Source organism: Meleagris gallopavo, chromosome 11 (assembly GCF_905368555.1).
Source record: "Meleagris gallopavo chromosome 11, MGAL_WU_HG_1.1, whole genome shotgun sequence".
NCBI classification, from domain to species: Eukaryota; Metazoa; Chordata; class Aves; order Galliformes; family Phasianidae; genus Meleagris; species Meleagris gallopavo.
Genome location: NC_139414.1, coordinates 3,756,709 through 3,772,599, shown reverse-complemented (window position 1 = coordinate 3,772,599; position 15,891 = coordinate 3,756,709). Strand labels below are relative to the sequence as shown.

General features: G+C 58.7%; 3 protein-coding genes across 7 annotated transcripts; 2 read left to right on the top strand and 1 right to left on the bottom strand.

Annotated features, from left to right (window-relative positions):
• The first annotated feature begins 316 nt into the window (after positions 1-316).
• Positions 317-6,349, top strand: CFAP410 (cilia and flagella associated protein 410). 4 transcript variants are annotated; one of them, XM_085232928.1, is made up of 7 exons: positions 317-455; positions 1,319-1,337; positions 1,793-1,839; positions 2,567-2,796; positions 3,412-3,583; positions 4,154-4,247; positions 5,313-6,349. In XM_085232928.1, exons 1-7 carry the CDS (start codon positions 379-381, stop codon positions 5,436-5,438), a joined length of 765 nt encoding a protein of 254 aa, XP_085089054.1. In that variant the 5' UTR covers positions 317-378; the 3' UTR covers positions 5,439-6,349. The 4 variants fall into 4 exon arrangements, with proteins under 4 accessions (XP_085089054.1, XP_085089053.1, XP_085089052.1 ...); XM_085232927.1 differs by having other exon boundaries at positions 364-435; positions 1,319-1,399; XM_085232926.1 differs by having other exon boundaries at positions 364-435; positions 1,319-1,522.
• A 2,019-nt stretch (positions 6,350-8,368) lies between these two features.
• Positions 8,369-13,765, bottom strand: PFKL (phosphofructokinase, liver type). Its single transcript, XM_085232919.1, has 22 exons — positions 13,606-13,765; positions 13,270-13,343; positions 13,113-13,190; positions 12,843-13,032; positions 12,593-12,758; positions 12,276-12,320; positions 12,084-12,192; positions 11,882-11,977; positions 11,719-11,811; positions 11,508-11,633; positions 11,279-11,343; positions 11,113-11,176; positions 10,849-10,995; positions 10,688-10,758; positions 10,511-10,598; positions 10,232-10,384; positions 9,993-10,157; positions 9,779-9,840; positions 9,445-9,556; positions 9,270-9,369; positions 9,084-9,189; positions 8,369-8,979 (listed from the first exon to the last, which is right to left on the bottom strand). The coding sequence occupies exons 1-22, from the start codon at positions 13,688-13,690 to the stop codon at positions 8,832-8,834; spliced, it is 2,343 nt and encodes a 780-aa protein (XP_085089045.1). The 5' UTR covers positions 13,691-13,765; the 3' UTR covers positions 8,369-8,831.
• A 53-nt stretch (positions 13,766-13,818) lies between these two features.
• Positions 13,819-15,891, top strand: PROCR (protein C receptor). Of its 2 annotated transcripts, none has more exons than XM_010716528.4 (4): positions 13,819-14,216; positions 14,326-14,565; positions 15,057-15,323; positions 15,419-15,891. In XM_010716528.4, exons 1-4 carry the CDS (start codon positions 14,162-14,164, stop codon positions 15,529-15,531), a joined length of 675 nt encoding a protein of 224 aa, XP_010714830.1. In that variant the 5' UTR covers positions 13,819-14,161; the 3' UTR covers positions 15,532-15,891. The 2 variants fall into 2 exon arrangements, with proteins under 2 accessions (XP_010714830.1, XP_010714831.1); XM_010716529.4 differs by having other exon boundaries at positions 13,820-14,216; positions 14,329-14,565.

The window sequence follows — 15,891 nt, the reverse complement described above, 5'->3', positions numbered from 1 at the left end:
ACAGCTGTAAAAATCCTGTGCTCACCAGGGCTTTTCTTTGAGGGAATAATCAGCCTAAGAGCACTGCTTCAGTGGTGAAAATGGGTCTATTTCAAAAATAGCCACGCGAGGGCAGCACAGCACCGCCGGACGGTTCCCTCACAACAGCGCTGTTTCTCATGGGCTCTGCCTCAGCGCTTTGTAACGGCACAGCGCAGTCAGTGGCACTGTGGTCAAAGCAATGATTTTCCTCGCCCTGCATTACTCGAGGGAGTGGATTTTTCCACAGATTCGGTGGTTTTTACATTTCCCAAGCACTGCGGCCTGCACTGCTCCGCCCCGGCCGGGAGGAGCCAAGGCTGGCGGCCGCCCCGCCCTTAGCGACCGCCGGGCCCGGCCATGAGGCTGAGCCGGGCGGCCGTGCTGGCCCGGGCCAAGGCCGTCGCGCTCGATGGGGTCCGACGGCTGAACTGCTGGTGGGGGCCTGGGATGGGGGGTGTGCGGATAGGGACAGGGCTGGGGATAGGGACAGGCGGGGCCTTGCCGTGGGATGGGTATACGTGGGGATGGGGACAGGCCTTGAAGTGGGAGGGACGGTGCCAGGGCTGGAGGCAGGCAGGGCGTCGCGGAGGGGTAGGCAGGGCTAGGGCAGGGGACAGGCAAGGCCTTGCAATGGAAGGGACATCCTAGGGATGGAGACAGGCAGGGCATTGGGGAGGGGTAGGCAGGGCTAGGGGTTGAGGACTGGCAGGGTATTGGGGACAGGGCTAGGGTTTGTGGACAGTCAGAGGCTTGCAGCGGAAAGGACAGGCCTAGAGATGGGGACAAGCTGGGAGTTGGGGAGGGGTAGGCGGGACTAGGGCAAGAGACAGGCAGGGCCTTGCAATGGAAGGGACAGGCTTGGGGATGAGGACAGGCAGGGCATTGGGGAGGGGTAGGCAGAGCTAGGGCAGGGATCAGGCAGAGCCTTGCAATGGAAGGGATAGGCTAGGGATGGGGACAGGCAGGGCATTGGGGAGGGGTAGGTAGGGGTAGAGGTTGAGGACAGAGGGTTTGGGGATGGAGCTAGGGTTTGCAGTGGCAGGGACAGGCCTAGGGATAGGGACAAGCGGGGCATTGGGAAGGGATAAGCAGGCCTAGGGTTTGGGGACAGGCAGGGCTAGTGAGTGCTGAGCAGCCTTGAGGTCCCAGGCAGGCCTGTGCACAGCAGCCCTGGAGAGGACAGTGGGGACGTGGCAGAGGTGTGTGGGATAGGCCCAGGCCTGCTGCTGGGGTGAGGGCACAGCAGATGGGAGGTTGTCGCCAAGGCCAATGCAGTGATAGCCCTTTTCTCCCACAGGGGCAGCCACCTCACCGATGTAAGTACCGTGCTGCCATCTGCTCATCTCATCGATCCCCTGCCTGTACCTGGAGAGAACTGGTACTGGGAGGGTACTGGGGCCCTGTGCTCACCTGGTGGTGCAGGATTTGGGCCCATAGGCACATCCGCATTGCAGGAAAGGGATGCCCGGGTGAGAGGGATGGATCCTTCCTGGAAAGCAGCGTAAGGACAGCAGAGCTGCTGGAAAGAAGAGCAGCGAGATGCTGGCAGGGTGCAAAGGGTGGAGGCTCTGCTGATTCTGTGCTGGCTCTGGCAGCAAATCCCTCAGGCAGTGCTAAGCTTGGGTTATATTGGAGCAACCTGGATTCCTGCTCTTGCTTTTATCTTATTTGTGTGTGGCTTAAACTGCTTTGTTTTTTGTTGTTGTTGTTGTTGTTTTTTTGTTTTTTTCTCTGGGAGTGCAGTTTAATGTTTCTATCTCTTCCTGCATAGATATCGATATGCCGGGATCTGCCCAACGTTGAGGTGATCACATTCAGGTGAATCCCAAGCTGCTGGCCTTGGAAAGAACGGAGATCACGTGTTTCATGCGGCTGTGTCCTGGCGTTTGGTTTGGTGCTACCTCTTAGAGTGTGTCTCCAAGCTGCCAGCCTCTCCTCGCCTCTTTTCTCAAGCAGCAGAGATGTGGAAATGCTTATCCTTCAGCACGCTCCTCTGCACCTGTCCCCTTGCTATTTGTTTTGAGAGGAGTTAAAATGTCTTAGGATTTTTGCTCCTTATGTCAAATTCCATGATTAAACGGGATTTCTGGGCCTCCACATGAAGCCAGTTTGCAGAAGGCTGGTTGAAATGCTTGGATCTCTCCAAGCTCCACATTTCTGCCATCTCATGTGGAGCTTCTGCTATCTTTGAAATTGAGCTTTTCAGCTTGGGAATCTTCTGTGGGTTCTCCTTCAGCTTGAGCTGCTAGAGAAAAGGGCGTCAGTGTGATGGATGGTTGGGGGAAGCAAAAGCTGTTTGTCATCTTCAGCAGAGAGCAGCGCCTGCTTTTTTAATTCCTCCCTCTGTTTACAAAGATGAAATGCCACCTTTTTTGTTCTGTGCAAAGCCGTAGGCTCCTGAACACCGCCCTCACTGTGTCGGTGTGAGGCTTCTCAGTGAAGCTGATGCAGAAAAAGGGGCTGAAAAGCTGCGTGCTGCAGGGGCCCTACTCACCACTTAGGGCACGATGAGGAGGGGTGGGCTGAGCCTGTGCTCTCTCTGCAGCCTGAATGGCATCTCAGACCTCGAGCCGCTGAACCAGTGCCAGAATCTGAGTGAGCTCTACTTGAGGAAGAACAACATAGCAAGCCTGAATGAGCTCTTCTACCTCAAAAACCTGCCCCGGCTGAGGGTCCTGTGGCTGTCTGAAAACCCCTGCTGTGGGTCGGACCCCCACCGCTACAGGATGACGGTGCTCCGCAACCTCCCCAGCCTGCAGAAGCTCGATAATCAAGGTGGGTGTTGGCAGGGAAATGAGCAGCCCCGAGCCCTGGGCAAGGTGCACTGGAAACCAGGGATGTGCTGGTCCCCCTTGTTCAAGTGTCCTTGGTTCTTTGTGATGGGGAGACGTGGTACAGGTGTGCAGGCAGGCAGGATCTGTTGGAGGTCGAGAGTCCCCTCTGTAGAATCATTGCTCCCAAGCTGGTTTCTCTCTTTTGTGCCCTACAGTGCCAGGGTTAGTGCTAGCAGGGCTCATTAGAGCTGAGACTGTACCGTTCATTAGCGGTTTTTCAGAGCTTTCTCCTTTGCTCTGGCAAAACAAGGATTCTGTAATTGGATCTGCGGTTATAGAAAGAGCTTTTCTACCTGCTAGCAGTAATTTGGTGGCTTTTGGAGCCTGCAGAGCATCTTTGCATCCCCGCCTGATATCTTTCTCCTTTTAAGAGACAGCCACTGTTCTCTTGTGCAGGAGAATGAAAGCAAAAGGCCTCTACAAAGCAGGATTGTTTGGTGAAATTCTGCCAGTGTAGCTCTGCAGCAGCAGCACATTCCTGATCACAGGCAATGTCTTTCTGGGCTGCTGGAGTTCGTTGCAAACAAATGGCTCCAGGCTGTTTTTGCTTTCACAGCCGTGACAGAGGAAGAGCTGTCCCAGGCCATGGTTGATGGGGAGGAAATCACAGCCCCACCAGCCAGGAGGAGCATGGAGAATGGCTGCCCCGCATCCACAGAGTCCAGTGCTGCCGAATCCACAATGGAGACTGAGAGCGAGCTGCTGAGCTTCGGTTTGGAGGAGACCAAGTGAGATGTTAGGGCTCCTGAGCTGGACTTGTGGGTAGCATGATAGGACCCTGCCAGCCAAGCCCCATCCTCTGTGGGCCAGCCCTGCAGTGGGTGCAGATTTCTGTTGTTCACATTAGCTGTGCTGGGTCAACAGTACTCGTGGGTCTGATTCTCTATCTGCCAAACAGGCTCTGCCGTAGCGGGGTGCTTGCTATCAGCTGCATGTGCAGACAGAGGTGGGTGAGCTCTGGCCCGCTCCTCCCTAGCTCCCCTGCAGCATGCTTTGGTGCTCATCAGCACCATGCACGTGTTGGAGTGCAGTGTGATGCAGTCAGTTCTCAGTCCCACTGCTGGGAGCAGCCTCCTCGTGGTGCATTGCCTGCTTACATCCTGTAGCTGTGAGGCTCTTACTATGGTTCTGCTCAGGCTTCTGTATTTTGTAGGCAGCTGAAGTGTGTGTGGAGATGTGCTTTGAATCCCTTGGCTAGATACTTGTTGGGTGGCTGCTGGTGACTAGAAGTTTGGCCTGGCAGAGTAAGGTTTTGCCATCTGGTTATTGTAACATTTGCTCTTCCTCCCTTTTTTCAGCAAAATCCGAGAGCAGCTTGGTATGAAGCCTGTTCCTAGGGATAAATTTTCCTCCTTCTCACCTCAAGAGACGGACTGTAGCCAAAATACAAGAGTGAGTATCTTTCGAGACCAAATTGCTTTTCATCTTCAAGATGCCGTGCAGTGTTTTTATTTTCCTCTGCGTGCAGAGAAAGCCTGATGAGGTTTGTGCTCTCCATCTGTCTGCCCACGGGCACGTGTGTTCCTGCACTAAGGCTGTGCTTAGAGCACGTCAGAGGTGGGCAGCAGCTGAAATGCAGCTGGTGAGCGGGAGGATGCTGAATTGAGTGCTTAGGTGCTTCTTCAGCCCCCTCGGTGATGTAGCCCCAGATGAACCTCATGGATCTTGGCTGTGCAGCTGGGAGCTGCTGTATTCTGGGCTCAGTGCCATCACTGCAATTGGCATAGGAAGGCCAGAGTGAGGATCTAGACCATGTTCTGCCTCATTCCAAAATTTGTTGTCTGCATTCTCTTGTTCATTCATGCTTTAAGCTTCCTTTGCAGTACCAATAATATTACCACAGGCCCTAGCTTTTTTCCTCTTTTTATTTTTTTTCTGGCAAAATAAAAATTAAGGGGATGTGGCCACAGACTGCAGCTGTGGAGCTTCAAGTTGGACATTAGGAAAAAAGATTTCCCCTAAAAGGTGTCCAGAGAGGTTGTGGAATCTCCCTCTGGAGTTTTTCACGACATGGTTTGACAGAGCCATGTTCTGGTGTTGGCAGCAGTCCTACTTTGGTGGGAGGCTGAGCTGGGGACCTTCAAAGCTTCTGTCCAGCTCCTGTTTTCGCTATTATCTTGCTGTTGCTCAGATCAGAGTGGGGGCAGGTCCTTTCTCACCCTTCATGCAGTCACACTAGAGAAGGGACAGGTGCTCAGTTGAGCGCCCTTTTCCCTACGGGAGCCAGAGGTGTGCGGGCAGTCTATGCAGGACTGGGTGGACGAGTTTGTCCTGCATTCCAGTTAGTCTCCTCCAAGGCAGCCTCTGCCCCTCAGGGCCTCAGGGGGGTTGGTTTGTCCCTGCAGGTGCAGGTGATGAAGTCCCTAGAAGGAGCAGCAACTCGAAAACAGAGTGCTCCCCTTCTCTGGGCCGGTGTTAACATGCTTGTATAAAGCAGTGTCTGTCTCATCCTGGCAGAACAACGTGCTGAATGCCATCCTGCTTCTCACGAAGGAACTGGATGCAGAGGGTCTGGAGGTCGTCCAGGAGACAGTGGGGAGGAGACTGCAGGCCTTTCGGAAGAGGGAGCTGCAGGAGGAGTGACGGTGTGTGCTGTGTCCTCCCTGGGGCATTCCATGAGCAGGGAGCTTGCCCCAGCCCAGCAGCACCACTCTGCCCATACATGCCTGGCTCAGCACGTTCCGCTGCACTTCCCCTGTGGACGGGGTGATGCTGGCTGAGAGAAACTGCCCCTTTAGCTCTCCTGACATTGCCCCTGGCTGTGTGCATCACGTTGGCGGGATCTGCCTCTCGGGAGCTTTCCTGCTGGCGTGGCAGGCTGCTAATGTGTGCATGTCGTGTCACTGGGGTCATTCGATGGGAGCCACAGCGGGATCAACAAGAAAAGCAGGGCTGCGGGCAGAGGTGCTGCTGTGCTCTACAAATGAGGGGGTTGGCAAAGCCTGACAGCAGCCAGAAGTACCAGTGCTCCCTGTTGGCCGAGCACTTGGCCAGTTGTCATTCTGGGTCTGCGTAGAGCAGGCTCTGAAGGCAGCTTCTCTCACAAAGGTTTGTTTGAATCTTAGAAAGACGCTGCCTAAAGGATTTTCAAGAACTCTCTGGTACGGATGGTGAAGGTCAATGTCAAATTCTTAATTTATCTTAAACTCCTGATTTCTTTTGGCCTTGTTAGTACAAGCAGCATCTGACTTGGTGGTCAGGTGGCCCAAAGAAGACCTTGGTTCAGCCTGGGTGAAACAGCAAATACTGAACGCTCAGCTGTAGTTTCGCCCCTGCATGCCCTCACAGGCATTAGAGCAGCCTAAGGAAATTTAACCTTGGAGCAAAATATCCCTGTGCATTTTGGGAAAAAATGAGCCAAGCATTACTCTTCGAATGCACAGGTATCAAGGGTGGTGCTTAACTGAAAAAGCTGAATTCAGAACAATTTTACGAAGCTGTTAAATACCACTTGAAACGTTGTGACATAGCAAATAAAAGCCATTTTCCCTCTAGGACCTATGAGTTGTGCCTGGGGCTCAGCAACCATGGTGAGAACAACTGACTCTGGGCATTGCTGTGTTACTTCTGGGTCACAGCTCCCACTGTGAGTCCTGTGAAGCCGGAGGGCAGCTGTTGGCCCCTGCTCCATACCGCTTCACTGACCATGAAATGTTTCATCTCACTGCAGTGCTGCTCATGACCAGAACTGCTGCACCTCCCTTCTTTGCAAAGGTACTTTGCTACTGGGGCAGCTCTCTGCAGCAGCCAGTCTGCAGCTGAGCTGCAGGGAGCAAAGGGACTGTGAACAAGGCTTGGTGCAGAGGGGCAAAGCCTGCAAGGGGGACATGGCCCTTGGTGATTCTCTGCAGGGCCTGGGGTGGTTGTGGCTCTGCTCCCTGTGTGTGTGTAGGCACCCAAGCCCCTGCACTGGGTTGTGCTGATGGGAATGCTCCTTGGGGATGTGGACAGTCCCGTGCACAGAAGCACAACTATGTGTCCTTGGATGAGGGGGCACAGTGTGTCCCTCTGGGTGAGGATTGCTGATGCCTTTAACTCTTCAGATGACCTAGTTCTTGCCTCCTGTGTTAAGCCCAGCTGCACTGAACTGGTCAGTATGATTTATAATATACTAGTCTTGCTGAGACAGTCAAGGCCCCAGAGACTTACCCGGCATCTTGTTTGCATCCTGCCCTTGTGCAGAGGTTAAGTCTTCTCCTGGGCTGCCTCAACAGCTGCTTGGTGGCAGAATTTGCACCTTTCTGCACTGGGGATCGTGGGAACAGCTGCTGGAGTGTGTTGGCAGACACCCCATGGCCTCGAGCCCCCCATTTTGCTGGGAGGGGAGTGTCTGGAGCAAGCACTGTGGCTTGTCACAGGGCTGGCGGTGGCTGCCGGAGTGCTGAGTGTGGCCTGGGGCCGCTCTGGCGCAGCTCCTTTTTTCTCAGCTCACAGCAGTCAGGCTGTTAATCCCAGCCAGAGCTCTCCGCCTACGTGCCGTGCTTGTCATTCTTGGCTGGTGCTGCTGCTGCAGCTGCCGAGTGCCCCCTCTGCCACCTCGCAGCATCTTTGTCAGTGGCTTTCCTTCCCCTGTGCGATGCTCTGTGTCCATGTGGACTCGGTGTCTGAAGCTGGGCTGGTCACCAGGTTTCTGGAGCCCTGTTGAGGAGTGGGATGGGCTCCCCAAAATCACCCCACGAAGGCAGCAGAGGAACCCACTTCCCACCTCCCCAGTGCCAGGAGGAGTGGTGTGATCTGTGCCTGGAGTCCCCATGGCAGGTATCACCAGGGAAAAGCTGCTATGTTTCCTTTATCAAGTTCTGCTGTTTCTCTGCACTCAGCTCTGGCAGGGATTATGTGGTCGCTATCTTTGTCCAGAGCCTAAAATAAGTGCTGTAGCCAGCTAGGGGAATAGCACTGGTGCCCTTAAAATCAAAGGGGCCTCCACACTGGGGACAACTCAATGGAAAAAAAGCCAGCTCTGTCCAAACCCTACAACTGTGATTCGTCCCCATGATGGTGATATTCGTCAGTCTGGCTCTGGGAGGAAGGAGTCCTGGGAAATGAGTTGTCTGACATCAACTGAGCACAGCCAAGTCCCAGAACTGTGAACCAGGGCCATGGAGCTTGGCAGCTACCCTGAGAAACTGCGTGAAAACCACGCGCATCACCCTGATCCATCCGCTTTGAACTTCCCTTGAAGGTGGGAACCAAACCCTGGGAGATGCAGTTTTCCTCCGGGGTTGAGAGGTCTCCTCGCAGAGGGACACGGACTTTGTGCATTCTGGAGGGAGTCATGCATGGGAGGCTGCCTGGGGTCCTTTTCTCCCAGGACCCCAGCTTAGGGCTGCACAGAGCAGAGAAACATCCCAGCTATTATTTGGGCTCTGGCGAGCAGTCTGCAGCTCAGCTTTCTCACACCCCCTCCCTAGAACAGCACAGGATGGTCCCCCCATCCCAGTGCACACCCCAGGGGACACGGCCTCCAGTCCTCCTCCCCATGGCACCGCAATGACCACGCCGGTGACGCAGCGTTGGCTCCAGCAGGTTTTATCTCTAAGACACAAGCAACGCCGCGATGGTGAGACACGGTGGGGTCATGGAGCGGTGGTGAGATGATGGGCACGGCCCTGCTGGTGGCACCAAGGGCCACGTGGTGGTGGTTGTGACAGCCAAGCATCATGCAGGGTGGCCGGGGACACGGGACTGCCAGGACTGGTGGCCTGTGCCTATTCTGGCACTGCACCGCATCCTCCTCCACTCCCCTCCCGCGCGGGGTCGTCGGCTAAAAGCAGCGATTGGTTTGGGCTATCAAGCCATGAAATAAGGAATCAGGAGTACCCCATCATTAAATAATAAACTAGAAGAGGATGATTTCGGGGCCGGGCTGCGCAGCCAAGCACAGGGAAGCCCCCCATTCCCACATCTGCACAGTGACTGGCCCCAAGGAGCAGCAATTTCAGGCAGGGTCTGGGGAGGACGCATCAGGGATGGCCACTAGAAGCCCTTCTCGATGCTGAGCGTGCGCCGGGTGACGTGCTCCATCTTCCCCGAGATGTACTCGGTCAGGCTGATCTGGTAGTTGGCCAGCATCTTCAGCATCAGCCGCAGGTTCAGCCACCACTGCTCCTGGGGCAGCCGGTGCCTGCAAAGTGGGACAACAGCTCTCCAGCAGCCCTGGGCACAGCGGCCCTCACCCCCGAGTTTCGGAAAGCCTGGGGGAGCCACGGACAGCAGATGGGCACTTACTCAAAATCAGTGACTTTCTTGAGCTCCGTCACAGGGCTGAAGGCCACCACCTTCTTCCTCAGCCCAATGACACAGGCGGAATCAGCCGAGTTGGCAAACACACGTCCTGTAGGGGACACACTGTCATCAGCTGGCAGCAGGCACAGCGGCCATGCTGTGACCAGCATCCCCCAGCCCTGGGCTCACCCTTGCGGTACGCCTCCTGCAGCTTCTCTGACATCCACAGCACGGCCTTCACGCCCAGCTTGGTCCCGTAGTTGCGATCGAAGGGGGTCGGGGCTCCCCCCTAGGGACAGAGAAAAGCTGAGGTCAAGTCCCCGTGGGATAAGACCCGGTGCTGGTGGCCCTCCCATCCCTGTACCTGCTGGAGGTGGCCCAGGACATTGATCCTGCAGTCGAAGATGCCCTTGCCCTCAGAGGAGTAGAGGTTGTAGAGGAACTCGGTGGTGTAGTGCTCATGGCATTTCTCGTTGCTGGGGGAGCAGAGAGAAGGGATAGGGTTACTCCTTCGTGGGGTGAGCAGTGAGGCACTGCCCAGCTGCACAGGGAGGTGGGGTCGCTGTCCCTGGAGGCGTTCCAGAGCCATGGAGATGTGGCACTGAAGGACGTGGTCAGTGGGCACGATGGGCTGGGGTTGGCCCTGGGGATCTCGGAGGTCTTTTCCAACCTCAATGATTCTATGACTTAGGACTCACCGCAGCACCAGCCCTCTCTGGATGTCTGTCTTCATTTTGTCCGTCAGGTGCTCCACATTGGCCTGCAGGACAAACCCCAGCATGTCCCCTGCCTTCCGCATCCACCCCATGTTCCCCCAACCCCACCAGATCTCATTCGCAGCTCTTCCCAATTCCATTTCCCACCTTTTTTTTCCACCAAAACGGTATTGCCGGGATACTGAGGGCCGCTCACCTTCAGGTCATGGATGGTGAAGGGGTCTTCATACACATAGGCAGCATCGGCACCCACGGCGATGCCGGTGACGGTGGACAGATACCCACAATAGCCTCCCATGGTCTCCACGATGAAGACGCGGCGCTTGGTTCCCGACGCCGACTGCTTGATGCGGTCACAGCTCTGTACGGGGACAACGCTGGTCACAGGGCCACATTCATACAGCGTGGCGCTCCCACCTCACCGCTGCCCCTCACCTCCATGGCTGCGTTGACAGCTGTGTCCGAGCCCAGGCTGAAGTCGGTGCCGGGCACGTTGTTGCTGATGGTGGCTGGGATGACACACATGATGATGCAGAGCTCCTCATACTGCCCACGGGCTTCAACCAGCTGCAGCACCCCCTCGTATGCCTGCCGTGGGCATGGCCGTCAGCAGGGTCCCACCTCACCCCACCACCCGGGGCCAGGATGGGCCCATCAGGTGTGGGAGATGCAGTGACACCAAAGGGCACTTCTACATTCAGTGTTTCCCGGTACCTCAAAACCACCAATGACCAGCAGAGCTTGGATGTTGAATTTCCGCACGTTCTCCACGATCTTTTCCATGCAAGTCTTGGGCAGAGTCCTGGAAGGGAAAAAGACCCTGCACTGAGGCCCCTGAGAAGCCCACGTACTACAGCAGTGTCCCTTCTGGCACAGCCATGGGCCACTCACCGCTTGGTGCCTAGCATGGACCCACCACGTCCCAGCCAGCCTGCCACATCGTGCCAGCCCACCTCACGGATCTGCAGGAAGCAGTGCTCAATTCTGGAGCTGGGGATAACCTGCCCACCCCAATCAGAGCCCTGTGGGGCTTTTGGTGCCCACACGCTCACCTGTCCCTTGGCCAAGCCCTCAAAGCCATCGCTCACCGCATAGACGGTGTGGCCACGGCAGATGCTGATGCGCACAGCTGAGCGCACGGCCGCGTTCATGCCGGCAGCAGGGGCCCCCACGTTCAGGATGGCCAGGCTGAAGGGGCTCTGCGGGGACAGCAGCCGTGTGGTGGGGACGGTGGCACAGCCACCAGGAGGGGAACGGCACTGTCCTCCCTAGAATTGAGGGGATGATGGAAAGGACAGCTTGGTACCCTGTCTTACCTTCTCCTGCGCTGGCTTCTGGTGTGCCAACAGTTTGTAGATGTTCCAGTTGTTCTCAAAGCTCCTGCAAGGACAGCAGCAGTTCTAGTGGAGAACCTCTGTTCCAGCAGGCCTCCCCAGTCACCTTAATGATGCGGTGACATCTGGTCCCCCCACAGTGGCTCACCTCCCACGGAGCTGGATTGCCTCATCAAACCTCTTCTCATCCATGGCCTTCTGCACGTCCTTCGTCTTGGGGGAGAGATGCAGCACTGCGACACCCGCACGTGGGGTGACAGCAGTGGGATGCCCTAATGCCCGCTCAACAGAGGTGCCACCAGCCCCATGGAGGAGCCACCAGCCCCACGGAGATGCCACCACCGGCTCTGCACCCCCCCGTGCCACCGTGCACTCACCACCTGGACGCACTCCATCAGCGGCAGCCGCACCGACTGGTTCCCTGACAGGCTGACCACGCAGGCGGGGGTGTCCGGGGTGGCCTCCAGCAGCGCCATCACCGCCTCCATCCCCATCTTGCTGCTCTGTAGCGAGTCAGAGGCACCCCTTGGGTGATGACAAAGTCCTTCTCCCACCTTCTGTTCCCATCCCGCAGCCCTGGGCACCCACCAGCACACGGTCAAAGGCGGAAGGCGTCCCGCCGCGCTGCACGTGGCCCAGCACGGTGACACGCGTGTCAAAGCCCAGGCGTTGCACCACCAGCTGCAGGGCGGAGAGGCTGTCAGAGCAGGCAGAGCCTGGCTATGGGAGCTGGCAGTGGGGTGAGCCTTACGTCTTTGACGTAGTTGGAGGAGATGGGCTTGCCGTTGCGGTCGATGGCCCCCTCTGCGATGATGATGATGTTGAGCCGTGACCCTCGGCTGCGGGTCTGGGGGAGCAAAGGGCACGGCAGCTTAGCCAAAATTTGTGCCAGCTGAGCGCATCCTGGCCACAAGCATCCTCCTGTGTCCCCATGGTAAGGACGGGCCCCTCACCTCCCCGAGCCGCTCGCACATCAGGTCCTCCCAGCCGTCCTCTGGGGGGGATTCGGGGATAAAGAGCCAGTCGGCCCCGGAGGCCAGCCCAGACACCAGCGCCAGGTACCTGGAGGGAGTGGTGGTGACACCCGGGTGTCCCCAAGGGCCTGAAATACCCCAGAAAGCACCCACTCCACCTGGTGTCCTCACCCGCAGTGGCGGCCCATCACCTCCAGCACGAACGTCCTCTGGTGGCTGCAAGAACACGGTTTAGGGACACGGTGAGTGGGCGTGGTGGGGACAGGTCAACGGTTGGATGATCTTAGAGGTCATTTACAACCTTAATGGTTCTATGAGTGGGCACGGTGGGGTGGGTGGGACAGAAGTTGGACTTGATGAACTTATAGGCCGTTTCCAACCTTAATGATTCTATGATAACCAAGGGATGAAGGTGAGGAGCATGAGGAGGAGGATGAGGACGGCGGGCAGGCAGAGGGTGGGAGCTGTGCTGAGGCCAATGTTCTCACCTCTGCGCTGTGGTGGTGATGGCGTCAATCACCTCCATGATGCGATGCAGCGCCGAGTCAGTGCCGATGGTCATGTCGGTGCCACAGAAGTCATTGTCGATGGAGCCCACCAAGCCCACCACGTTGAGCCGCCCGTTGGCCTTGGCCACCTCCTCGCTGATCAGCCCTGCGCCCGACGCCCAACGCTTTGGGTTGAGCTCCGGGTTTGGCTCATTGCTACCCATCGCATCCCACATCCCACATCACTCACCGTCCCGCAGCAGCTCATCCAGCAGCCCGGCCCACTCGGCGCGGAAGATGTCGGCACCCGTCAGGCTGCCATCGCCGCCGATGACGCAGAGGTTGGTGATGCCGTGCTCCACCAGGTTGTGGGCGGCGCGCAGGCGGCCCTGCCTCGTGGTGAAGGCTTTGCAGCGGGCGCTGCCGATGACCGTACCGCCCTGCAGAGGGGACAATCGGGGGGACGTGGCACGGCGCTTTGGCACGCGGGGCGTCCCCGGCGGAGCCTGGCGATGCTCACCAGCTGGATGATGTTGGAGACGCTCAGCCAGGTGGCCTGCTTGATGTTGTCACCGCCTTCCACCAGCCCCTCGTAGCCCTGCGGGGACACGGAGGTGACATCCCTGCGCGCCACGCGCGGGGGCAGGGCGGCTGGCGGGGGCGCGGGGCGGGCAGACCTCGTAGATGAGGAAGACCTTGGCTCCCACGTAGATGCCCATGCGGGTGACGGCGCGCACAGCGGCGTTCATGCCTGCGGAGGGGACACGTGGCACCGCGGGGACATCGCTGCACCAGGAGGGGACCCGCCGCTCTCACCGGGCGGCCGTGCCGGTGCCCCACGTCCCCACACTCCCATTAATTCCCCGCGCCCTACGCCCCGCGTCCAGACGTCCTCGCAGCGCGTCCCACAGGGCCCCGCGGCAGCGAGGACTCCGGACCCGCCGCACCCTCGCGGCCCGGCAAGAGAGCCGGGTGGCGACACCCGCCGCCTTCTGCCGCTCTGCGAGCCTCACCTTGCGCGTCGCCGCCGCTGGTGAGCACGGCGATGGCCATGCCGGCCCCCGCCATCCGCAGCCGCTCCAGCTCCGCCGCCGCCATCGCTGCGCTGCCCGGCACCGGCGTCCCGCCCCGCGCCCCGCTGGCCGCGCCCCCACCCTTAGGCCACGCCCCCTCCATTTTGGCCACGCCCACCAGGTGGTGCCGCGCCCAGCGGAGGCTCCGCCCCCCCGCGCTGTGCCGCGCCGCTCTGCCTGGCGGGGACGGACAGACGGACCCGCGTGCGATGCTCACACACAGTAATTCCCTCTAAAATAATTAAAGAAGCGCTATCCCATCCGCGGGGCCGTCACACTGCTGCGTGCCACGAGGCCCACCGTGTCCCCATTACTCTGATACGGCCACGTCCGGCAGCGAAAGGGTGCGGGCGTCGTGGGTGAAGGAAATGGGAGAGATCTGGCCGGACTCCCGACATCCTCCTCCTCCTCCTCCTCCTCCTCCCCGGCCCCACCTCCCCGGCACCGCTTAACTGCGGCCGCGGGGCCACCGCATCCCGTCCGTCCCCGTCCCGCCATGCTGAGGCTGCTGCTGCTCTGCGGGGCTCTCGGCTGCGGGGCCGGGAGCGACGGTAAGGGCTGCGGGGGTGCACGGGAACACGCGTGGCGGCGTGGGATGCTCGGGGCGCCGCGGGGCTGGAGGGCGAGGGTCAGGTTTGACGTGACATCGGTGTCTCCCAGCAGCCCCGCTCGCCTTCATCATGCTGCAGTGGACGCAGGTTTCCAAGGGCAGCTCCGTCTTTTGGGGCAACGCGACGCTGGGCGGGCGGCTCAGCCACATCCTGGAGGATCACAACGTCACTCAGGTGCTGCCCCTGGAGCCGCCCGCAGTCTGGGCGCAGCAGCGGGACATGGTGGCCAACTACCTGAGCTACTTCAGCGGCATAGTGCAGGTCTTCAGCAAGGAGAGGCCCCTCAACTGTGAGTGCTGCTGGGGCGAGGGGGCACGTGGTGCTGTGCTGCTGGGGATGGCTGCTCGGGGACGGCTCGGCAAGGGGACGGGGACGCAGCTCCAGGGCAGCCTTGGGCACAGGGCTTACCCTGAGGTCACTGCTTGGAAGTGGGATGCTGAGGATGAGGAGGTCGTATCCATGCACAGGGACGCTGCTGTGGCTGTGCTTTGACATCTCTCTCCCTGCAGCCTCTGTACCTGTGTTCCTTCCTAGAGCCCATTTTGCCCCCATTCATTCCTGCACCTGGGTCTCCAGTGCTATCCACGTCCCCGTGCCCCATACCATATCCCATGTGAGAGCCACGAGGAGCTCACTGTGCACAGGGCGATTTCCAAATGAGAAGCTGCAGGGAGCTCCTGAGGGGTCCACATGGCGCAAGCCCACAAGCCAGGGCTGCGCACACACTATAGCTTTATAACAGCAAGGGGCAGCTGGAACCTGATGCCCTCCGTTCCACAGACACCCAAATCCTGCACTGCCGCCTGGGTTGCTGCCTCTTCCCCAACGGCACGGCCCACAGCTTCTACGAGGTATCCCTCAATGGGACAGCCTTCCTCACCTTCCACGTCCCCACCGCCACCTGGGAGCTCCGCTGGCCACGCAGGGACCCGGTGGCCACTTTTGCCCGGCGGGAGCTGATGAAGTACTCTGAGACCACGCGTAACCTCCAGCACTTCCTCAACACCACCTGCGTGGACATCTTGCGGGCTCAGAGCCCTCAGACAGGTGTGTGCCAGGCACGGCGGGGTGCTGGGGGTCCCCCTGCTCCTGGCTTTCATCCCTTGGGAATTGGGGTGACTTACCATTGTCGCTTCTTGCAGGGAAGCAGAGAGGCCGCTCGCACGCCCCGCTGGTGCTGGGTCTGATCCTGGGGGTCTCTGCAGTAGTGGGTATGGCTGTGGGCATCTTCTTGTGCACAGGAGGGAGCTGCTAGCAAAACCATGGCTGTCCTGGGCCACTCCGTGGGCACAGGGGACCAACCCTGCCTCACCCCATGGGGACCCCAGCTGGGATGGTCCCCCTGCCCCAGGGACGGTGCTTACAGGGCACCGAGGCGTGGAACCACGCTTGGCCTCGATGCACAAAATGCAGAGAGGGGTGAAAGTCAGAAGAAAGCCAAAAAGGGTGAAGAGGTTGGTATTCAGACTGTGATTCATCGCCACTCTGGGGTGAAAGGGGATGGATGCCTGGAGGACAGATGTCACATCTGGGAAAGGACCCGTTGGTGACCGTCCATCTCTGTGCTGAACAGCCCTGCTTCAGGGCCTGGTGCAATAAAGCCCTTCTGCCCCCA

What these genes read in the sequence shown, in the direction of transcription:
- CFAP410 (XM_085232926.1), top strand. Translation starts at nt 379, where the DNA reads ATGAGGCTGAGCCGGGCGGCCGTGCTGGCCCGGGCCAAGGCCGTCGCG. An exon ending in AGGCCGTCGCGCTCGATGGG is followed by an intron (nt 436 to 1,318) that starts GTCCGACGGCTG and finishes TTTCTCCCACAG; the next exon opens with GGGCAGCCACCTCACCGATG. An exon ending in GCAGAAGCTCGATAATCAAG is followed by an intron (nt 2,797 to 3,411) that starts GTGGGTGTTGGC and finishes TTGCTTTCACAG; the next exon opens with CCGTGACAGAGGAAGAGCTG.
- PFKL (XM_085232919.1), bottom strand. Translation starts at nt 13,690, where the DNA reads ATGGCGGCGGCGGAGCTGGAGCGGCTGCGGATGGCGGGGGCCGGCATG. An exon ending in GGATGAGCTGCTGCGGGACG is followed by an intron (nt 12,759 to 12,842) that starts GTGAGTGATGTG and finishes CGTCGGGCGCAG; the next exon opens with GGCTGATCAGCGAGGAGGTG. An exon ending in AGAAGCCAGCGCAGGAGAAG is followed by an intron (nt 10,996 to 11,112) that starts GTAAGACAGGGT and finishes CTGTCCCCGCAG; the next exon opens with AGCCCCTTCAGCCTGGCCAT.
- PROCR (XM_010716528.4), top strand. Translation starts at nt 14,162, where the DNA reads ATGCTGAGGCTGCTGCTGCTCTGCGGGGCTCTCGGCTGCGGGGCCGGG. An exon ending in CAAGGAGAGGCCCCTCAACT is followed by an intron (nt 14,566 to 15,056) that starts GTGAGTGCTGCT and finishes TCCGTTCCACAG; the next exon opens with ACACCCAAATCCTGCACTGC. An exon ending in GGCTCAGAGCCCTCAGACAG is followed by an intron (nt 15,324 to 15,418) that starts GTGTGTGCCAGG and finishes CGCTTCTTGCAG; the next exon opens with GGAAGCAGAGAGGCCGCTCG.